This window comes from Geotrypetes seraphini, chromosome 10 (assembly GCF_902459505.1).
Source record: "Geotrypetes seraphini chromosome 10, aGeoSer1.1, whole genome shotgun sequence".
Classification (NCBI taxonomy): Eukaryota; Metazoa; Chordata; class Amphibia; order Gymnophiona; family Dermophiidae; genus Geotrypetes; species Geotrypetes seraphini.
In genome coordinates this window covers 95971779-95995841 of record NC_047093.1, presented here as the reverse complement: position 1 = coordinate 95995841, position 24063 = coordinate 95971779, and the positions used below count along the sequence as shown (strand labels likewise).

The 24063-nt window shown below is 42.0% G+C and overlaps 1 protein-coding gene across 2 annotated transcripts in view; it reads left to right on the top strand.

The window, feature by feature from the left end:
- Window positions 1-24063, top strand: part of LOC117367590 (amiloride-sensitive sodium channel subunit alpha-like) — a 267236-nt gene that overhangs the window by 224801 nt on the left and 18372 nt on the right. For both annotated transcript variants that reach the window (XM_033960281.1, XM_033960282.1), the window contains exons 8-9: window positions 14614-14671; window positions 21212-21285. In XM_033960281.1, the coding sequence (XP_033816172.1) occupies window positions 14614-14671; window positions 21212-21285 (132 nt within the window). The remainder of the gene's footprint in view (window positions 1-14613; window positions 14672-21211; window positions 21286-24063) is intronic.

Sequence of the window (24063 nt, the reverse complement as noted above, 5' to 3'; positions counted from 1 at the left end):
AGGACTACACCAAAGTCTTGTCTCTTGCAGGGGAGTGTGTGGTGCAGTATTTAAAGCTACAGCCTCAGCAACCTGGGCTTGTGGATTCAAACCCACGCTGCTCCTTGTGACCCTGGGCAAGTCAATTAATCCCCCCATTGCCCCAGGTATATTAGATAGATTGTGAGCCCTCCAGAACAGACAGGGAAAAATGTTTGGGTACCTGAATAAATTCATGTAAACTGTTCTAAGCTCCCTTGGGAGAACGGTATAGAAAATTGAATAAATAAATGCTTTAGAATCTAAAACTTTCCTTAATTGTTTCTGGTAATTTCAGCTATACACAGCTGAAAGCAGTGCACCATGCAGAAAGTGAAAAACTATCTAAACTTCACTTTCTGCATGTTTCACTGCTTTCAGACGTGTATAGCTGAAATTATCAGAAGCAATTAAGGAAAGGTTTATAAACTATAATGAGTTTTACCTCATGCAAAGTTGTCATTTCTTTAATAAGACAGTAACTTTTTTTTCTGCAGTCCTACAAATACCTACAAATCCAAAATATGGCCCTGCAAAGGGTTTGAGTTTGAGACCGCTGATGCAGAAGGACATATAGAAAGTGTTATTCAGGATTTTGTCCATAAGCATGGAGCCTTAAAACACCTTGCAACCAAACTTATCTAGCAGACTGCCCTCTGCCAGGTGGAGCACTAGCATAGACTCTAGAGCTGTGTGCTTTCTTTAAGAAGGATTGTACTACTAGCGACTGGTGTGGCAGCTATGGCTTGTCAAATCCAGGGGCAAACTGAAGTTTGTAAAGGGAATCCAACCTCTTTAGAGCCATTGGTATACGAAGGGGGGGGGGGGGAATTCCACGTTTTTGAGGCAACTCCTTGAAATCAAGTGCCTCTATATATACTGCAGTAGGTTCTATTTCAGACTTCATCTCAATAGGAAGAACCTGTCCCATTTCCCTAATAAACTTGGTAAAGGAAAGACTGGCAGGGGGTAGAGTCTGAAGAGGCAGTGAAGGTGAACCTTAAAGAACATAAGAACATAAGAATATAAGAAGTTGCCTCCACTGGGTCAGACCAGAGGTCCATCTCACCCAGCGGTCCGCTCCCGCGGCGGCCCATCAGGTCCGCGACCTGTGAAGTGGTTTCTGACCACCTCTACAACCTACCTCAAGTTCTATCTGTACCCCTCTATCCCCTTATCCTCCAGGAACCTATCCAAACCCTCCTTGAACCCTTGTACAGAGTTCTGGCCTATCACATCCTCTGGAAGCGCGTTCCATGTGTCCACCACCCTCTGGGTAAAAAAGAACTTCCTAGCATTTGTTCTAAACCTGTCCCCTTTCAATTTCTTCGAGTGACCCCTAGTGCTTGTGGCTCCCCACAGTTTGAAGAATCTGTCCTTATTTACTTTCTCTATGCCCTTTAGGATTTTGAAGGTTTCTATCATGTCCCCTCTAAGTCTCCTCTTCTCCAGGGAGAACAGCCCCAGCATTTTTAACCTGTCAGCGTATGAAAAATTTTCCATACCCTTTATCAGTTTAGTCGCCCTCCTCTGCACTCCCTCGAGTACCGCCATATCCTTCTTGTGGTACAGCGCCCAGTACTGAACACAGTACTCCAGGTGCGGGCGCACCATTGCGCGATATAGCGGCATGATGACTTCCTTCGTCCTGGTTGTGATACCCTTTTTGATGATGCCCAGCATTCTGTTTGCTTTCTTTGAGGCTGTCGCACACTGCGCCGATGGTTTCAGTGATGTGTCGACCATCACCCCCAGGTCCCTTTCCAGGTTACTCACCCCTAGCAGTGTTCCCCCCATTTTGTAGCTGAACATCGGGTTCTTTTTCCCTACATGCATGACCTTGCATTTCTGTACGTTAAAACTCATTTGCCACTTTTTTGCCCAGTCTTCCAGTCTCGTTAGGTCCCTTTGCAGGTCTTCACAGTCTTCCGTGTTTCTAACCCTGCTGCAGAGTTTGGTATCATCAGCAAATTTGATAACCTCACATTTTGTCCCCGTCTCCAGATCGTTAATAAATATATTGAACAGTAGAGGTCCCAGTACCGACCCCTGTGGAACTCCGCTCGTGACCCATTGCCAGTCTGAGTATTGGCCTTTTACTCCAACCCTCTGTTTCCTGCCTGCCAACCAGTGTTTGATCCATCGGTAGATATCCCCCTGCACCCCGTGGTTCCACAGCTTTTTAAGTAGCCGTTCGTGAGGTACCTTGTCGAAGGCTTTTTGGAAGTCAAGGTAAATGATGTCTATGGATTCCCCCTTATCCATCTGGCTGTTTAAAGACTGCCAGCAGAATTCATTGTTGTAGTCAGGTCTGCTAGAAACAGAAAGAGACAAGTTAGAATCATAACCATTATCATATTGCCCCATAGACCTGGAATGTTTGTTTATTAAAAACTTTATATACCACATAACAGTCAAAAAAGGATCCAAGTGGTTTACAGAGACCAGAAGAGGTAGTAACGTATTTGGACATCGATTGGCCCGCCTACTCCATAGGGCTTTAAACTAGGTAAGTTGGGGGAGGGTACATACTTATATCCCAGAGTAGTAAGAAACCACCCTGAGGAGGCAAGTCGCACTCACACTATCAAGTCTAAGGTAAGTGCCAATGATATCCACAATAATTCAGGGAGAAATATCACTGATAATTTAGGAGCCACACTAGCTCGTAAAGGAATCTCTTCACAGATATGGAGGGCTATGTATGTTAATGCACACAGCTTGGGCAATAAAATTCTAGCATTAGAGACTGAGATAACAAACGCCGATCTTGACGTGATAGCGATATCCGAAACCTGGTTCACGGAATCGCATGGGTGGGATATGGTTATACCAGGGTACAACCTACTTCATTGTGACTGAGAGGGTAAATTGGGAGGAGGAGTAGCGTTATACACTAAGGAAAGCATTAAAACCACCAGAATCACAGATGTTAGATACACCGGGGAATCCCTCTGGGTGAACCTGGCCAGAGGGAATGAAAAATGCCTATACCTTGGGGTGATATATAGACCTCCCAGGCAACAGGAGGACAAAGACATGGAATTAATCGAGGACATAGAGAACATCACACTGCGCAGGGACACAGTAATGCTAGGAGACTTCAACATGCCAGATGCAGATTGGAACACACTCTCCACGACTACGGGTAGCAGCAAAAGAATATTAACCTCCATAAAGAGTGCACGTCTCAAGCAATTGGTATTGGAGCCCACCAGGGACCAGGCGTTACTAGTCCTAGTTCTCACCAACGGAGATAGCGTCACGGAAGTCTCAGTAGGAGACACACTGGCCTCCAGCGACCATAATATGGTATGGCTCAACCTCAAGAAAGGTTTCCCTAAGACAAACACAGCAACAAGGGTTCTCAACTTTAGAGGCACAGACTTCAACCGCATGGGAGATTTTGTCCATCAGGAGCTACATAAACAAGCAATATCTGACAATGTGGAGGCTATGTGGTCGTCTCTGAAGTCCATCCTACACGAAGCAACAGACCTATACATAAAGACAGTAAGTAAACGCAGGAGAAACAAAAGACCCCAATGGTTTAGTAAAGAAATTTCAGACCTAGTTAAACAGAAAAAAGACGCATTTATCACCTACAAACATTTAGGCAGAGAGGGGGCGAAAGAGGACTATCTAGACAGATCTAAAGCTGTCAAAACAGCAGTCAGAGAAGCCAAACTCCGAATGGAGGAAGAGCTAGCACGGAAAATTAAGAAAGGGGATAAATCTTTCTTCAGCTATATTAGTGACAGGAAAAGAAACAAAGATGGGATAGTATGCCTGAAGCAATCAGACGGTAACTTTGCGGAATCAGATTCTGAGAAGGCAGAACTACTAAACAAATACTTCTGTTCAGTGTTCACCCGCGAAGCGCCGGGAGCTGGTCCACAGCTGCAGACGGGAGATAACCAGAAAGACCCGTTTCAAGATTTTGAATTTACGCCCAGTAACGTCTATGACGAACTATCAAGACTCAAAGTAAACAAAGCCATGGGACCGGATAACCTACACCCCAGAATGCTCAGGGAGTTAAGGGAAGTCCTGGCAGAACCATTATCTGTTCTTTTCAATCTTTCCCTAAGCACAGGAAGGGTCCCCTTGGACTTGAAAACTGCCAACGTAATCCCACTCCACAAAAAGGGCTGCAGGACAGAGACAGCAAACTACAGACCAGTGAGTCTCACGTCTATAGTGTGTAAACTCATGGAAACACTGATCAAACAGAATCTTGATACAATCCTAGATGAAGAAAAACTGCGTGATCCACACCAACACGGGTTCACCCAGGGTAGATCCTGCCAATCTAATCTGATTAGCTTTTTTGACTGGACGCCGGAGAGTCACTGGACGTGGTATATTTGGACTTCAGTAAAGCATTTGATAGCGTCCCTCATCGAAGATTACTGAACAAGCTAAAAAATGGATTAGGAGACACTCTAACTACATGGGTTGGGGATTGGCTGAGCGGTAGACTTCAGAAGGTGGTGGTGAACGGTACCACATCCGAAGCATTGGACGTGATCAGTGGAGTGCCGCAGGGCTCAGTCCTGGGCCCGATTCTATTTAACTTATTCATAAGAGATATGACGCAAGGACTTAGAGGAAGGGTATCACTGTTCGCCGACGACGCCAAACTTTGCAACATAGTAGGCAAAAGCTTATTACCTGATAATATGACACACGACCTACTGTTGCTGGAACAATGGTCAACTACTTGGCAGCTAGGCTTCAATGCTAAAAAATGCAAGATAATGCACCTGGGTAAGAGAAACCCGCGTAGAACTTATGTACTAAATGGTGAGACCTTGGTTAGGACCATGGCGGAACACGACCTAGGAGTGATCATTAGTAAGGACATGAAGGTTGCCAATCAAGTGGAGAAGGCTTCCTCCAGGGCAAGACAAATGAAGGGGTGTATCCACAGAGGTTTCATCAGCAGGAGACCTGAAGTTATGGTGCCGTTGTACAGAGGGTTGTATTTAAGGGTTTTGACCTTAATAAATTGCCGTTGTACAGAGCCATGGTGAGGCCTCACTTGGAGTACTGTGTTCAGTTTTGGAGACCACACTACCGAAAGGACGTGCTGAGGATCGAATCGGTTCAGCGAATGGCCATCAGGATGGTCTTGGGGCTCAAGGATCTCACGTATGAAGAAAGATTAAAAAAATTGCGGCTGTACTCACTTGAGGAAAGAAGAGAACGGGGAGATATGATTGAAACATATAAGTACATCACGGGACGCATCGAGTCAGAAGATGATATCTTCTGGCTCATGGGACCCTCGACCACCAGAGGGCATCCGCTGAAAATCAGAGGAGGGAAGTTTCATGGTGACTCCAGGAAGTACTTCTTCACCGAAAGAGTAGTGGATCATTGGAACAGACTCCCACTCCAGGTGATAAAGGCCAGCAGTGTGACGGATTTTAAGAGAAAATGGGATACTCACGTGGGATCTTTAAGGGAGTAAATTCAGGGGAGGGGATACTTGGAATGGGCAGACTTGGTGGGCTATAGCCCTTTTCTGCTGCTTTTTTCTATGTTTCTATGTTTCTATATATTTCACATTCATTAAGAAAAGAACTCCATTTAAAATTAGAAAAGGAAAGAATAAAAGCCAAAGTTTTTTTTTTTGTTTTTGGTTTTAAATTCATAAAATTCTATAACAATCAAAATCTCAATGATAAACCATAACTAATTAATACAAACTAAAAATTATCTTTAAAAAATCACTCACTATATAAATACAGAGTACAATCCCAAACTCATTGCTTCAATTTGAAAAAGCCAATTGAAAAAAAAAATGTGCTTTTAAATATCTTTTGAAATTTATGTATGATTCTTCTTTTCTCAGTCCTATGGGTAAATTGTTCCATAACCATGGAACTAAATAAAAGAATGCACAATCTCTAGCTGAAGCAAGATGTGCCTTTGAGATATGGGGATTGACTACCCTATTGTCATTCAAAGATCGTAATAAGCGCCTTAGGGCAAAATAATAGCAAGTTAGAAAGATATGAAAGCTGTAACTGAAATAATGCTCTTTGTGATGGTGGGAGCGATGAGGAGAGCATCTAGCAGGGCATCTTGTTGTGCTAAGTTGACTAGGAGAGGAGCTGTGATCTCAGGGGAAGCATCAACATGGATGCCTTGAAGGCCTTTGAGAGGAGCTTCGAGAGTTAGACGATACGCTCTGCCTCCCCCCCCCCCCCCCAGTGACAATGCAGCCATAGATACAGGTGATAGGTATGAGTTATCAATGCCTTCATTAAGCGTACATAACGCATATACAGGAGTCTAAGAGCAGTGGTCTGTGGTATCTTGCTCAGCTCCAGTCGAGGCTAAGGGTGCGTTGACAGGATTTAGCACAGTGTGTGACTGAAGTAGCCTGGCTGGGCCATTCAGCAGCAGCATATGCAGATGATCTTGGAGAGTAGCGGCCTGTACGGTAGTTGGTACATATGGTGCCTGTTGCTGGAAGTTGAGCACCTGTGTGGTTGACAGTACAGAATGTGCTTGCTGCTGTAGAAATAGCACTTGAGCGGTAGTTGATACAAATTGCGCTCGTTGCTGCACAGATACTGGAACTGACACCAGTATGGTAGGTAGCACAGAATGTGCATACGCAGAGGTATCTGGCATTGCTTCTTTGATGGAGAAGATACTTGCATTGCAGCAGCACTGGAGGGGGAATAGTACTTGTGCTTCTTAGCCTTATGTGGTTCCTCAATGGTAGCAGCACTGAAGTAGCTGAGGTAGAGCTGGACGTTGAAGTCGATGGTCCTGGAATAGGGCCTCAGCAATAGAGTTGGACATCCTCAATGTCACTTCAAACACCGACCCAAAAATAATTATCAGGAGAGTAATGACCCCAAGAGAAAAAACGCTGACAAGAGGTTCCTCAGCGAGGAGAAGGAGGCTATTAGGCTGAAATCTGAAAACACTAATTTCAGTAATACTGGCAAATAAAGGGAATAGAAAATAAATTTAATACGGGAAGGCACAAAATTTACGTAACTAATATTTGTATGTTTTCAATTATTTTGGATGTTTCCTTGTTATCCGCATAAAATTGCAGGATATGTGGAATATAAATTTTTTAAAATAAATCAATAATACACTCAGAAAATAAATGCGTATAAAATACATATGTTAAAAATGCATATGATACACACTGAAAGGCATGGGAAAATAAAATCAAAAGATAGTTTCTCCGCTCTACAGAAATCAAAGAACTGAACTGATGATCCCGTGAGCGGAAAGGCACCCGCACATGTGCAGTACGAACAAACTTTGAATTCTTGAAGTGACAGTTCTCTTTAGACGGTCCATGCTGGGTTCTGTGGATTACATCATTGCACGTGTGAAAATGAGCAACAAATGCAATGCTACCATATTGTTCCATGTTAAGTCCTCACATTTACTATAGTGCATAGTTCTGGTTGCCAAATCTCAAAAAAGATTTAGCGGAATTATATAGGAAAGGTTGGGAGTGATTATCTTTTACTGGGCTATGCTCAGCGCAATAGCATGCAAATTATATGCATGCAAATTGTGCAGAATAGTCCGGTAAAAGAAGGGAGGAACTGTGCCTGGCACCTGCTCAGAAGAGCAAAGCAGTAGGCACAGTTCCTTCACCCCTCATCCCTCCTGTCACAGGCTCATTCCTTCTCCTAACCCTCTTCTTTCCCCTGTCCGTTCATCTGATTGGGGAGCCACAATCAGTTGAGTTGGCAGGTGAAGCCACAAACAGCTGAGCTGTCAGAGCTCACCAGAGCCCTGATCAAATGAGTCGGGAGAGAAAAGCAGGGCTGTCGGCTCAGCTGCAACTTTTTTTTAAAACTACTGTTGAGCGTGTGTTGTGTGAGTGTGTGTCCCATGCCTATAATAAAGTTGTAAAGCTAAAACCACAGAAATGGGTGTTATACATGGGAAAATCAAATCGTGTAGTATGTGCCATTTCTTGTAGACATTCCTGGGAACAAGATGTAGAACTACGTGCATATATTTGAATTTTCAAAAGCGATTTAAATCACTAGTCAGAAAGACTTGATTTAAATCTTGGTTTTCTACTGACTCATTCTTGCAGGTACAATCTTAATACGTACAACCAAATGTCATCAGAATAGGCCAGTTCTTTATATACTGCTCAAAACAGTCCACTACAGAGTTCCATCTAACATCTTGTAGGAGCATGAGCTTGGTTCCACCCATTTTTTTCAGAGCTGCTGCTAAAGCAAACTTAATTTTATGTAAGTATTTAGAAATTTCAATTACATTAGTCTTTATTTCTTTGACACTGAAGTCTTTGGCTAGGAGGTAGAGCAAAATGAGCACTGCAACCATATGTTATTAGCTTGGTATTCTCTTCATGGTCTTCTAAATTTCTTCTCATCTTGGATATATTTGTAGTATTGTCTTTGACTAAACTACATACAACACATTTGAATTTTATTATAGCTGTTCCTGCTTTCTATAATTATTTTGCTTTATGTGCATTTCCTGAGGTATCAATTGTTTCTGCAAGAAAGACATTCCCTTCTTCTCAAAGATCTTTTAAGTTTCAAGATAGATCTTTTAAGTTTCAAGCCAGCAGACAGCAGACCTGGTTAGGCAACTTCATTGATCAAGCCAGGTTGACCTACGGCGCCTTTCGGAAAGAAATCAAGACCGCTCTGTTCAATAGATTTATTTCCTAGCCAGTCAACTCCCCCTTTTCTAAGATCTTACTCGTCATGCTGATACTACGCACCATCTACATAGTAACATAGTAGATTACGGCAGATAAAGACCCGAATGGTCCATCCAGTCTGCCCAACCTGATTCAATTTAAATTTTTTTTTTTTTTTCTTCTTAGCTATTTCTGGGCAAGAATCCAAAGCTTTACCCGGTACTATGCTTGGGTTCCACCTGCCGAAATCTCTGTTAAGACTTACTCCAGCCCATCTACACCCTCCCAGCCATTGAAGCCCTCCCCTGCCCATCCTCTACCAAACGGCCATACACAGACACAGACCGTGCAAGTCTGCCCAGTAACTGGCCTTAGTTCAATATTTAATATTATTTTCTGATTCTAAATCTTCTGTGTTCATCCCACGCTTCTTTGAACTCAGTCACAGTTTTACTCTCCACCACCTTTCTCGGGAGCGCATTCCAGGCATCCACTACCCTCTCCGTAAAGTAGAATTTCCTAACATTGCCCCTGAATCTACCACCCCTCAACCTCAAATTATGTCCTCTGGTTTTACCATTTTCCTTTCTCTGGAAAAGATTTTGTTCTACATTAATACCCTTTAAGTATTTGAACGTCTGAATCATATCTCCCCTGTCTCTCCTTTCCTCTAGGGTATACATATTCAGGGCTTCCAGTCTCTCCTCATACGTCTTCTGGCGCAAGCCTCCTATCATTTTCGTCGCCCTCCTCTGGACCGCCTCAAGTCTTTTTACGTCTTTCGCCAGATACGGTCTCCAATACTGAACACAATACTCCAAGTGGGGCCTCACCAATGACCTGTACAGGGGCATCAACACCTTCTTCCTTCTACTGACTACACCTCTCTTTATACAGCCCATAATCCTTCTGGCAGCAGCCACTGCCTTGTCACACTGTTTTTTCGCCTTTAGATCTTCGGACACTATCACCCCAAGGTCCCTCTACCCGTCCGTGCATATCAGCTTCTCTCCTCCCAGCATATACGGTTCCTTCCTATTATTAATCCCCAAATGCATTACTCTGCATTTCTTTGCATTGAATTTTAGTTGCCAGGCATTAGACCATTCCTCTAACTTTTGCAGATCCTTTTTCATATTCTCCACTCCCTCTTCGGTGTCTACTCTGTTACAAATCTTGGTATCATCTGCAAAAAGGCACACTTTTCCTTCTAACCCTTCAGCAATGTCACTTACATACATATTGAACAGGATTGGCCCCAGCACCGAACCCTGAGGGACTCCACTAGTCACCTTTCCTTCCTTCGAGCGACTTCCATTAACCACCACCCTCTGGCGTCTGTCCGACAGCCAGTTTCTGACCCAGTTCACCACTTTGGGTCCTAACTTCAGCCCTTCAAGTTTGTTCAACAGCCTCCTATGAGGAACTGTATCAAAGGCTTTGCTGAAATCCAAGTAAATTACATCTAGCATATGTCCTCGATCCAGCTCTCTGGTTACCCAATCAAAAAATTCAATCAGGTTCGTTTGGCACGATTTACCTTTTGTAAAGCCATGTTGCCTCGGATCCTGTAACCCATTAGATTCAAGGAAATACACTATCCTTTCTTTCAGCAACACTTCCATTATTTTCCCAACAACTGAAGTGAGGCTCACCGGCCTGTAGTTTCCTGCTTCATCCCTGTGACCACTTTTATGAATAGGGACCACATCCGCTCTCCTCCAATCCCCAGGAATCACTCCCGTCTCCAGAGATTTGTTGAACAAGTCTTTAATAGGACTCGCCAGAATCTCTCTGAGCTTCCTTAGTATCCTGGGATGGATCCCGTCTGGTCCCATCGCTTTGTCCACCTTCAGTTTTTCAAGTTGCTCATAAACACCCTCCTCCGTGAACGGCGCAGAATCTACTCCATTTTCTCGTGTAACTTTGCCAGACAATCTTGGTCCTTCTCCAGGATTTTCTTCTGTGAACACAGAACAGAAGTATTTGTTTAGCACATTTGCTTTCTCCTCATCACCCTCCACATATTTGTTCCCAGCATCTTTTAGCCTAGCAATTCCATTTTTTATCTTCCTCCTTTCACTAATATATCTGAAAAAATTTTTATCTCCCTTTTTTACATTTTTAGCCATTTGTTCTTCCACCTGTGCCTTCGCCAAACGTATCTCTCTCTTGGCTTCTTTCAGTTTCACCCTGTAGTCCTTTCTGCTCTCCTCTTCTTGGGTTTTTTTATATTTCATGAACGCCAACTCTTTCGCCTTTATTTTCTCAGCCACTAGGTTGGAGAACCATATTGGCTTCCTTTTTCTCTTGTTTTTATTGATTTTCTTCACATAAAGGTCCGTAGCCATTTTTATCGCTCCTTTCAGCTTAGACCACTGTCTTTCCACTTCTCTTATGTCCTCCCATCCTAACAGCTCTTTCTTCAGGTACTTTCCCATTGCATTAAAGTCCGTACGTTTGAAATCTAGGACTTTAAGTATCGTGCGGCCGCTCTCCACTTTAGCCGTTATATCAAACCAAACCGTTTGATGATCGCTACTACCCAGGTGAGCACCCACTCGAACATTAGAGATACTCTCTCCATTTGTGAGGACCAGATCCAATATCGCTTTTTCCCTTGTGGGTTCCATCACCATTTGTCTGAGCAGAGCCTCTTGAAAGGTATCCACAATCTCCCTACTTCTTTCCGATTCCGCAGACGGAACATTCCAGTCCGCATCCGGCAGGTTGAAATCTCCCAACAGCAGAACCTCCTCTTTCCTTCCATCTCTAACGTTTTTCTGTTTTATCACAGACAACTCGATGTCTTCCTCACCTTCTGTATTCTGTAAATCGCTGACTTTCCAGCCGTTTCGATGTAACTTGTTAAGATTATTTCTGTAACCATTTGTACCCTGTAATCACTGATTGATCAGTGACTTCTTACCTAATTTTCACCCTGTAATTCGCTGATTGTACAGCTTTCTTCACTGTGAACCTCCTAGAAGTCGCAAGATTATGGCGTTATAGAAAAAATAAAGTTATTATTATTATTAAAAGGATCATTGTGGGCATTATGGCACCCATCAAGACTTACCAAAAAAAGTAAACATTGCATGAATATACAGCCTCATGCTGCATAAAAACTAATTCTTATTTATTGATGAATAACCTTTGGACTATACTGTATCTTAAATAGAAAACTAACTTTAGATATATTTTTCCTCAAAAGAGTATTTTTTTTTTTTTTTTTTAATCCAATTTAAATAAAACAATCTGATTTTTTTTTTTAGCTCATTGATTTTTATCCATCCTGCATCTATCTATTTTAACCCAGAAAATTTTGCATTTAGAAGTTGTTAATGTGTATGAGTACTGTTCCCAAGTTGTAGGGGGTTTGGAAATTTGTTGTAATCATTTGTACGTTAATGAGTTAATAGTAAGTTGATGTTAAATAATACAGCTATGGTCAATGTCTTGCCAATTGTCATGTTTATTCTTGGAGTGTCTGTAAGTTAATGTGGTGAATGGGAAGTGCAAATGCCAGTGTTATGACTCCTGAATAGTCTAATCTTCAAATCAGTTTAATGTTGAATCGTGTTATGTGTTGGTAAATAGATATTAGGGGTATGTATAATATGCCAACATTATACATCAGATTGCAAAGATGTAAATACAATTAGTATGATTTCTAATATGGCTAGTGTATTTAAATATTTATTTTAAAAACTTATATTCCGCTTAAACCTATGTGGTTTCTAAAAATACATACGTGGAGGGGCATAATCAAAAGGGACGTCTAAGTCCGTTTACGTCCAATTTGCAAGTTGTCCAAAGTAAAAAAACAGCCTAGGACACATTTTTGAAAAATATGTCCAAAATTATTTTATTTTCAAAAATCGTCTAATTATACGTCCTGCCAATCTGATCCTCCAAGTCGCTAAATCGTCCATCTTTATACCACATTTTCGTCCAACTTTTCGTCCAAGTCCAAAACGAGTAGAACAAGCCCAGTTGAACGTGGGAGGGGTCTGCAAAGTGGTGGACTGAACACACAGACATGCCACCTAAATAGTGGGGTACCTTACAGGGCACTGCTGTGAACTTCACAAAAAGGGTGCCATGTCTTCATCTCACTACAGCTCCCTTATAGATAATGGTGAGCCCCCCAAACATCTCCAGAATCCCCTAGACCCACTTATCTACTACTCCAATAGTGCTGCAGGAGCCACTTATATGGCAGTACAAAAGGGTTTTGGGGTGTATAGGGGAGTGCACATGTTTAAGTATCAATGCAGTGATTACAGGGGCTTATGGGCCTGGGTTCTCCTCTCCATGAGTCCCTAACCCACCCCCAAGACGACTTAAGCTGCCTCTGTGCTGGACGACTAAGCTTTCCTATGCCAGGCAGCCAGGTGATGATGGGCTGGAGGCTGAATTTTAAAGGTGGGATTAATATTTTTATGAGGGTAGGGGGGGTCGGTGATCACTGGGGTAGTGTGTGGGGGTCTGTTTTATGTGTTTGCAGTCCTTATCTGGTGATTTTAGGTGGGTATTTGTGACTTAGACCATATTTTACATGGTCTAAGTCACAACGTCCAAGTTCCGTCGATCGTGGGCTGTATAACTTTCGGTTATACATGCTGTACGACTAAGTCTAAGCCGGCCCATGTCCCGCCCAACTCCTGCCCTCGACACTCCTCCCGAAATGCCCCATTTAGCTTTGGTCATTCAGTGGCACTATGAAGGTCTAGGTCGTTTAAAAATACGTCCAAACCCCGTTTTTAGTATCGGCACTTGGACGTTTTTGAGAAATGTTCGTCCAAGTGCCGACTTAGGCTGGTTTTTGGATGTTTTTCTCTTTCGATTATGAGCCCCATAGATCATAAAATAGACATGTAACATTCTTCATTAAACAATACAAAACAAATTCACTCATTCTGTATCCAGAATTTCATAGTAATCAATATCTTCATCCATTTACAGAAAAGCTTCTACAAATAAGGAGGTTTTCAAGAGTTTTTTTAAAATTACTGTATACTATTCGCCATTGTTTTGCTGACTTCCATTGGTGTTATTTCCAGATATTTGATGCTAGGCCATGTCTGGGCTTCAGCACTGAATATCCAGTTTATGCAGTGCTGGCTAACATATGGCCAGCTAAATCAATATTTAGAACTTAGGGACTCTTTTCTAAAGCTGTTTAGCATGGGCCGCTGCAGTAACTGCCCTGAGGCCCATAGGAATTTAAAAGGTTTCGGGGCTGTTGCTGTGTGCCAGCTGCTAGTGCAGCTTTGTAAAGGGGGCGGTGGGTGTTAATTGGCCAGGGATTGCCGCATAAAGACAGGTCTGTGTTTTATGTGGTCCCACATAAAACCGGTTACATGCTGAATATCGACACTTAACCGGCCAAATGCTGACTCTGCCCCTGGAACACCCCCAAAATAGCCAATTTTCATTTAGGCGCTAACCACTAATTTCTTTTAGAAGAGATAACAAGTTAAGTGCCACTGAAAATTAGCAGATAGCGCTGAGCAAGGACAGCAGCCATTTCTGGCAGGTTAAATCCTTTTTAATATCAATCCCTCTCTATGAGTCTATATTCTTATCTATCTATAGATACAAAGATCGACGCATATAAGTGAATACATTCCTTTAAACCAGGAGTGTCCAACCTGTGGCCCCGTGAAGTATTTTGTGCGGTCCCGGTCAAGGGCGATGCCGTGTTTTCCTCTGCTGCCCCCGGGTGTTTACCGTCTTGCCGGCCCCCTCCTCTATTAGGCTGCAGCGTTTGTGCGGCCCCCAGAAACATTTTTTTCAGTCAATGCGGCCCAGGGAAGCCAAAAGGTTGGACACCCCTGCTTTAAACAGTAACATTATTTTATGAGCCCTGAATGACTATTTACATGACATTTCTTTTCTTATTGCCTGTAAAGAGAGAAGCTCTATGAATTAACAGTCTCAGGATCCCAGTGGCCATCAACCGCTTTCATTGTAGGTATCATTTTTTTATCACAGTGTCTGCCTTATTTACTGTTTCTTGCTATGCTCTCCCTGTTTTTTTTGTTTTGTTTTAATCCTGGTTTACTTTAACTTTTTTGTCCAAATTAAACATGCCTGCTGGAGATAGAGGATTCTGGCCAGGGCGCTTACCATCCTATAAGACAGAACTCAAATCGGATCTATTTCTACCTGCTGGTAGATGGTCTTAATCCACACATATCTGGATTCATCTGGTGAAGAATGTTTACTTTTATCTGCAGTCCATGGTCACTATTTTAAAAAAATGCTATTCTGAGTTTCTCTCTAGCTATTTTGAGGGAAAGAGTTGTGAAGTATCAATAAGTACAGTGAACAGGGGGACTGAAATGTCTTCTCCCATTGATACTGTGATTACGCCAGTTTACAACATTGTGGCCTTTACTTTAGAACAGGGGTAGGGAACTCCGGTCCTCGAGAGTCATATTCCAGTCGGATTTTCAGGATTTCCCCAATGAATATGCATGAGATCTATTTGCATGCACTGCTTTCACTGCATATTCATTGGGGAAACCCGACTGGAATACGGCTCTCGAGGACCGGAGTTCCCTACCCCTGTTTTAGAAGCATCTCCATGTATAGATCATATACACATTTAAATGGCAATTCTAGAAAGATTTTAAAAGTGGCTTTTAAAGCCAATACTGCTTGGCCTCAATCTTTGGAGAAAGTTTGTGTACAAGGATTGCGGCCAAGCTTTGGTTAGGACCGCAGTATCGGCTTTAAGAGTCACTTTTAATATTTCAATACATTGATTTTTAATACCTTTAGAAGAATCGTGTAAATACCTCCAATCAGGTTTTCAGACTCCTGAGCCAGGCCCTTTTGGGCCGAAACATGATCGTCTCAAGTCTTCATATTAATAAAAGTGATTTGGCACCAGAGACTCCTTCGCTGTTTGTTTCCTACTTTCTGGCATGAGTAAGTACACCTGTTCTCAATCTGGTGTAAATATTCATGCAGAATATGAATTCTTATTAAATTACTTTATAATCAATGCTTGTACTTGCAAATTCCACTCTACCTAGACCAGTGGTCTCAAACTCGCGACCCGGGGACCACATGCGGCCTGCCAGGTACTATTTTGAGGCCCTCGGTATGTTAATCATAATCAAAAAAGTAAAATAAAGCAGTTTCTTGATCATATGTCTCTTTAGCTATAAATTACAATATTATTAAGACTGAGCCAAAAGGAAAGATTTATAAACTATAAAGAGTTTTACCTCATGCAAAATTGTCATTTCTTTAATATGACATTAACTATTTTTTCTGAGGCCCTCCAAGTACCTACAAATCCAAAATGTGGCCCTGCAAAGGGTTTCAGTTTGAGATCACTGGTCTAGAATGTCTCGCCTATTGCACTGGAAAAAAGAGATTATGTACTTACCCAGGTAAGCTCTTTTCCAGTAGATAGGTGAGACATTCTAGACTCCCGCCCTGTCCTTCCTGCGCCTTCTTACAGTTTTCAGTTTGTTTATACTTCTCCAGGCTGATTCTTGGATACCTGTCAGCTGGGAAGACTTTGTATATATTTTTCAATTTATTGGGGAGTAGTTTATTGGCTCCTTTGAAGCCAGTGTTGGCATTTAATGGTACTGTTAAGTTACTTTAGAGCAGAATAATTTGTTTAAGCCTGTTGCTACAGGTGCCTTTACTTCATGTATATTGGGTGGCTCTAAAGTGCTTGGGTACTAACTGAAGGTGGAGCTAGAGAGCCCAGTGAAGTATAACAGAGGCAGAGTAAAAAGTTCAGAGTGGATTCCTTCTGCAGCAGCATGTGGCTATAGGGAAATAACCCTACTGTCTCTAGAATGTCTCGCCTAACTACTGGAAAAGAGCTTACCAGGGTAAGTACATAATCTCTTTTTCTACCTACGTGAATCAGGTGGCTGAAAATTGCTCCCTTTAACCTGTCATAAATTTCTAGCAGTGTTCCAAAACATTTGTTTTTATCCCCTTTACCAGGAAATATTTCTGGAGGTCAGTGGGAAGTAAATAGCACATGGAGTCTGCATTTTGGTTTCAATTCTATATATCAGCAGTCTCAAACACATGGCTCGTGGGCCACATGTGGCTCTCCAGGTTTTATTTGCGGCCTGCGGTCTGGACGCGATCAACAGCATTTCTCTTCCCCTTTCCCTTCCTTTTGGAGCAGCAGCGTGTCTGGCCGGCTCATTCCATTCAAAGCCGCGGGTTGGCGGCTCCTCACGCTATCCACTCCTGCATCGGAAGCCTCTCTGACGTCACAACATCAGAGAGGCTTCAGACGCAGGCGCGGATCTCGCAAGGAGCTGCCACCCGTGGCTTTGAATGGAATGAGCCGGCCAGACACGCTGCTGCTCCACAAGGAAGAGAACGGAAGGGAAGGGGAAAAAGAAATGCTTCTGCTACATAGGAAAGGGGAACTTAGGGAAATGCTGCTGCTGCTGTACAGGGAAAGGGAGAGGGAGGGAAAGGGGAAGAGAAATGCCTCTCCTGCACAGGAAAGGGGGAAGGGAAATGCTGCTTCTGTTGCTGCTGCACCCAATTTGGGAAAGAGAGGGAAGGAAGGAGAAGGGAGAGGAGAGGAACAAGAGAAGAAGCCAAGTTCATGGGATGGAGGGAAGGAAAGGAGATATCAGACCATGGAGGGGGAGATGCCAGGGCATGGAAATTTTAAGTGAGCCCAAATGCCATAAAGGCAGCAGTTTATATGCTTCTCACTAGAATACTGATTTGATGAAAGTTGTTTTATAAATAGAAATACTATTTTCATTGTATTTATCTTTACTGCTGACTAACCAATTCTAGCATACTTTCAGTATCTTCTATTTGACACTTCTCTTATGGGCAATGTCTTCAAATGGGTTAGTTTTGCACATATCTTGACAGTAATGAGCCTGAAATGGAGGTAGATGGGTTTACAGAGGGGAGGCAAAAGCTGAAAGAGGTTAGATGAGCAAACAGAGTGGGATAATACTGAAATGGAGGATTAATGGGGATACAGATGGGGCAATGTTGAAAAAGGGGGAGAGGAGATAGGGACACAGAGAGGGAGCAATGCTGAAGGGGTTACTGCTGAAAAAGGGGAGGTGAAATAGAGATGCAGAGAAGCAAAGCTGAAAAAAAGGAGGGAAGATAAGGACACTGAGAGGGCAAATGGTGAACATGGGGGGGGGGAAGATAAGGGCAGGGACACAATGAAGATTCTGGAAAAGAGGTGAGATAGGGACAGAGGTGAGATAAGAACATAAGCAATGCCTCCGCTGGGTCAGACCTGAGGTCCATCATGCCCAGCAGTCCGCTCACGCGGCGGCCCAACAGGTCCAGGACCTGTGCAGTAATCCTCTATTTATACCCCTCTATCCCCTTTTCCAGCAGGAAATTGTCCAATCCTTTCTTAAACCCCTGTACTGCACTCTGCTATTACGCCCTCTGGAAGCGCATTCCAGGTGTCCACCACTCATTGGGTAAAGAAGAACTTCCTAGCGTTCGTTTTGAATCTGTCCCCTTTCAACTTTTCCGAGTGTCCTCTTGTTCTTTTATTTTTCGAAAGTTTGAAGAATCGGTCCCTCTCTACTCTCTCTATGCCCTTCATGATCTTATAAGTCTCTATCATATCCCCTCTAAGTCTCCTCTTCTCCAGGGAAAAGAGACCCAGTTTCTCCAATTTCTCAGCGAATGAGAGGTTTTCCATCCCTTTTATCAAACGTGTCGCTCTCCTCTGAACCCTCTTGAGTAACGCCATATCCTTCTTAAGGTACGGCTACCAATATTGGACGCAGTATTCCAGATGCGGGCGCACCATCGCCCGATACAATGGCAGGATAACTTCTTTCGTCCATGTTGTAATACCCTTCTTGATTATGCCTAGGTATGTTAGATAGATTGTGAGCCCACCGGGACAGAGAGGGAAAAATGCTTGAGTACCTGATTGTAAAAACCGCTTAGATAACCTTGATAGGCGGTATATAAAATCCTAATAAACTTGAAACTATTTGCTTTCTTAGCGGCCGCTGCGCACTGTGCCGTCGGCTTGATTGTCATGTCCACCATTACCCTCAAGTCCCTTTCTTGGTTACTCTCATTCAATAATATCCCTCCCATCGTATAGTTGTACCTCGGGTTTCTGTTTCCCACATGCAATTCTTTACATTTCTCAACTTCATCTGCCATCTCGCTGCCCATTCCCCCAATTTGTTCAAGTCCCTTTGCAATTCTTCGCATTCCTCTTTAGTCCCAGCTCCACTAAATAGTTTTGTATCGTCCGCAAATTTTATTATCTCACACTTTGTGCCTGTTTCTAGATCATTTATGAATATATTAAATAGCAGCGGCCCGAGCACCGAGCCCTGCGGAACACCACTCGTGACCCTCATCCAGTCCGAGTAGTGGCCCTTCACCCCTACCCTCTGTTTCCTACCCACCAACCAGAGATGGGCAAAAAGAAGGGCTACCATAACTGCTGTATATCGGTATGGACCTGAGGAATGAGATTTTGACCTGAAAGTTAATAGAAAAATGTATTAGTCCAATAACATGGCACTTATTTTCCATTTTTGTTTTATTTCTATATGGTGATTGGTATTTCAGTCTTTTCAAAATTACATCTTTATATTTTGCACAGTACTAGGGGACAAGCATCACAGTTTATTTATCTATTCAATTTTCTATACCATTCTCCCAAGGGAGTTCAGAATGATTTACATGAATTTATTCAGGTATGCAAGCATTGCTTCCCTGTCTGTCCCAGTAGGCTCACAATCTATCTAATGGGGGCAATGGGGGGGGGGGGTGATTAAGTGACTTGCCCAGGGTCACAGGAAGCAGCTGTGGTGCTGTATTCTATGCAAAATCTAGTTTCTTAGGGTGCAGTTTCATTGTTGTCTATATATTCAATTTTTAGTTTGCAGTTACACTCTTGTGTATTTGTGTGTATGAAAAAAGATATGCTTTTCTGTTGGAATTGACTGTGCAGGATCGATCTGTACTAATCTGACTTGTTTAGTTTTACAATGGGTGTATTGATGTAATAGTGCTCACTGCAGTGGTTAAGATGCTGCCTTTTCCTAGGTGTGACTTGTGGATTATTACCAAAAATATATTTTTTTCATAGAGGAGAGGGTGTTAAAAAATGATTGGCCCTGCGTGTCAAATATAGTAGGTATGGGCTCGTAGTTCCAGACCTGATGCTGCAGCAGTAGAAGGTTTATTTTTATTTTATTTTTTGGGGGGGAGGGTTGACATTCTATAACTTGTGTTCTTCATGTGTATTTGAGATCTGTGGGGCTGTTTGTTAGACACGACCATTTACTAAATGTTTTTAAAAGGTTGGGAGGGAGAGGTACTGATGGTCAAGAAAGAGTTAATTTCCTTGGCTATGCTTTGAAATAAAGCCCACAGAGCTTGCTATTTTGGTGTTTGGTTGGCGTTTGCAATTGCTCCTGACACTTCGGATCTGTTACAGCTGGAGGACTGTTTAATGTTGTTTCCACATGATTATCAACTGAAGGATTGGTCTACTCCACTCAGTATTTTAGAGATTCACAACTGAAAGGGGCACAGCACTTGAAAGGATGGGGGCACCATGGAGGGCAAGTTGCACGGAGTGCAATTATAGCTTATAGTGACACTGACTGCACACAGCAGGCAATTGTGGAGGGGCAAAGGGCGGAGTCAGGGGTGGAGCTATGTGTCCTCTTTTTTTGGCTTCACAAATATGGTAACCCTAATTACAGTAGCAGCACAAAGAAGAGGGGAATGGCTCAAGCACCAAATTTCTTTAGCTGGCAGAGTTTCAGCATTCCTGTCAGCAAAGGTATCTTTAACATGTGCACAAGGGGAAGAGAAGGAGGAGTGATGGGTTCTTGTCATGTGCAACATTTGCTGTCATAGTTTTCAAGTGCTGTTTTTCTGCTTGCTATGTTTTTATACTTACTTTGATCCTGGTTGTATGTCCCTTTGCAGTTGCTAATAAAGACAATTTTAAAAAATAAATAAATAAAAAGAAATGCCCCCTCCAGTCAACCCATAGACCTCAACTGGAGATCTGGCTACTCCCGTGAAGCCTTGTCTTCCTTTTTCATTCAATTCCCCTCACAAAATTCTCTTGTAATTCAGTTTGAATCCAAAGAGTGTAGTTCCTGCCAGGCTACTCTTAGCCATAGCATGGAATATCAACTTAAGTATGGGTCTTGTAAATCCATTGCCCAGACCTCTAAGCATTCTATTTACTTGGCTGTAATATTCCTGTCCCACCTCTTTGACTTATTCATATTCTCTCTCTCTCTCTTAGTACATATGCACACAAAAATAGATGTCATAAGAACATAAGAAGTTGCCCCCGCTGAGTCAGACCAGAGGTCCATCTTGCTCAGCGGTCCTCTCCCGCGGCGGCCCATCAGGCCTAGTGCCTGAACAGTGGTCCCTGATTAATTTTGTAACTTACCTCTAATCCCATCCCTATAATCTGCCTCTACTCTTATCTGTACCCCTCATCTTTTTTTCTCTTTTTAGGAAAATTTCTCCAAGGAGCTAAGGGAAATGGGAGGGCAGATGAGCATCATCGCTGATGACCCAGTTCTCATCAGGTATTTGTTGCTTAGTGCTTGTGTAGGCTTCCGCAGGCTGAGGTGGTTTCCAAGTTTATTTTAGTTTTGATATACCGCTCATTACATAACTGAGCAGTGTACAATTTAAAAAAGGGGTAAAATAAATAGCTTGCATAGAAAGAAAGGCTAAAATTATACAGTACATAACTACATACAATTGGGCATTATACACGATACATAGAGTAAAAAAAATGTATGGAGCTGGGAAAGAACTACATTGTCTTGATAGAAAAGAGGGGAAAGGAAAATGACATGAGGAAAAAGGTTCAGGAGAAGGAAGAGTTCTTGGGTAGATCAGTGATCTACAATCAGGCTACAGAAAGGATTAATGTGGCATCACTAAATAAGAAAGTTTGAAGATTGGACTTAAACTTTGTCAGTGATGTTTCATTTTGCAAATAAAACAGAAGAGATTCCAGAGGATGGGAGCTGTTATGGAGAAAATAGTCGTGCACGTGGTATCATATATTATGTGTCTTGCAGAAGGAATGGCTAGAAGATTTTGTTGACTAGAACGTAAAGATCTTACTGGGGTATAAGTAATAAGTAGTTGGTCTATGTATCCCAGAGATTTGTTTTGTTTAACTAAAAGTAAGAAGCAGAACTTTGAAGATTATTCTGTGTTCGATTGGCAGTCAACGTACTTGGAACAATAATGAAGTTATATGATCATATTTTTTGGCCTTTGAGGTAGTTTAACTGTGGTATTTTGGATATATCTTTTTGGGTAATTCCTTGATACAACGCATTACAACCATCTAAATGTGAAGTGATAAAAGAATGGATTAGAATATTGAGAGAGATGATGGTTCAAGTAAAGATGATATAGATCTTATCATTTTCAGTTTATAGTAGCATTTTTGTACAACGGAACTTATTTGATGATGAAAGGTTAATTTACTATCAAGAATGACTCCAAGAACTTTATATTCAAATCTTTTTTTATTGCAAATGTCAGACACCAAAGAATAGAACAATCACAAGAACAGCATCCAACAATAAAACAAAAGCAGCAATCCCCACCCCCATCTCCCCAACCAGCAAAGACCCCAAACACAAGCCCCTCTCCCCCCCTAGACAAACACACAGAAGATGACCAATAGGTCGCTAAGATCCCAAAGGCCTGTACTCTTGTGGGCCTTGGTAGCCACTGTAAGAAGTCCTCAAAATAAAGGAGAAAAGAGAGAACCCCCCCCCTCACACAGAAAAGGGTGCCTGCAGTGACCGATCTCGGCAGCTAGCACGGTGCAGAGCAACAAAGCTAGACAAGAGGATTCAAAAGGAGACTTTAATAGATTTAGCCATCATGGTTAGTTAGGTGATAAGATGACCACCAATTTATCAAATCTGGCCTATGTTTAAATAAATCTTTTTATTTAAAGAAAGATGTAGTAACAATTTCTTGGATTGACAAACCTCTCTGTTTTCCAACATAGCAACATATCCACAATAATCCCCTCCCTCCTCTCCACATTTCAAGAGACAATTACAATAATAGTAATTAATTTATAATTATGTTAATTCATACTTGTAACATTCATAACATTAAAATAAACTTACAAGCAAAACTCAGTTTGTCTCTATGTGCTTAACATCCTTTACATGTGTCTCGTCCATGCTGAAACTCTATAAGCTATAAAAATCAACAAAGTAAGGAGAATAAATCTCAAAAGTATTGATATATCTAAAACTGGCAAAGGCCTACAACACCTAAAGATATCAAGACAACAATGATGACTTATGTCATGTGAAAAGAAAAAAAATAGGGAGATTGGGCTCCGATATCTCCTCATGGAATAGTAAACCGATGTTAACCAGGTATCATTTCTCAATCATATTTTAAATATCATCATTAATAACAATTAAAAGAAGTAAAAACTAATCAAGACCATTAAAGAGAATTGAGTACCAAACTTCATGTTATAGATGATAGAGATTGTATATAGACCTTCCACCTTACATTCTATCAGTATTAGATTATGTTGTTTATTATGCCAACTCCAGAATGGGCAAGTAGAAAAGTCACTGCTTATCAGAATTATAACTTTGTTGTTCACATAATGTTAAATAGAACTCTGCTCAGAGACATGAAGGCAATTTGTTCCGCCTCACCACCCAATCATTGCAGTGTTCTAAAACTATATATGGCTTCGCTCTCACTACTCAATGGCTAGCTGATACAGCTATGCTAGGTATCTTCATTCAAAATATGATATTTGAAAAAATATTAGTTTGAAAAACTTAGCTTAGCAATGTGGCTGGTTCCGACATGCCATGTTTCGACCCTGCGTCAGGGAACCGACAGCAAAAGCAATTTGCAAGTAGGAGGTGAAGGCTCTTGCAAAAACCGCGATTACACTACGTGCTGTATCTCTCAATGTGTACATTCATGTAATTTTGCACTTATCGTCAGCTTTGGGATCTTGAGAATAATTTAAATATATCAATAGATGCAGTCGGTCTGTTCAAATCTAAGTACCTTCAAGTCAGCAACTGCTAATAAAATTCTATGAAGCTCAGATACCAATAAACATTCCCCCTGTACTTCTCCTAAAAACCGTCTAATCCTATGAGCATGTCTAGAACTTAGAGCTTCCATATGCAAAAAGGAAATATAGTGACTTAGTTGTCTATAGGCAATAATATCCCTCAGGTGTTCCCGCACCTATATCTGTCAAAACTTTGTCTATCCTTCTTCTAAACCACCTTACTCACTCTGTATTAATCCAGTGGAAAGCAAAAGGTCACTACTCTTTT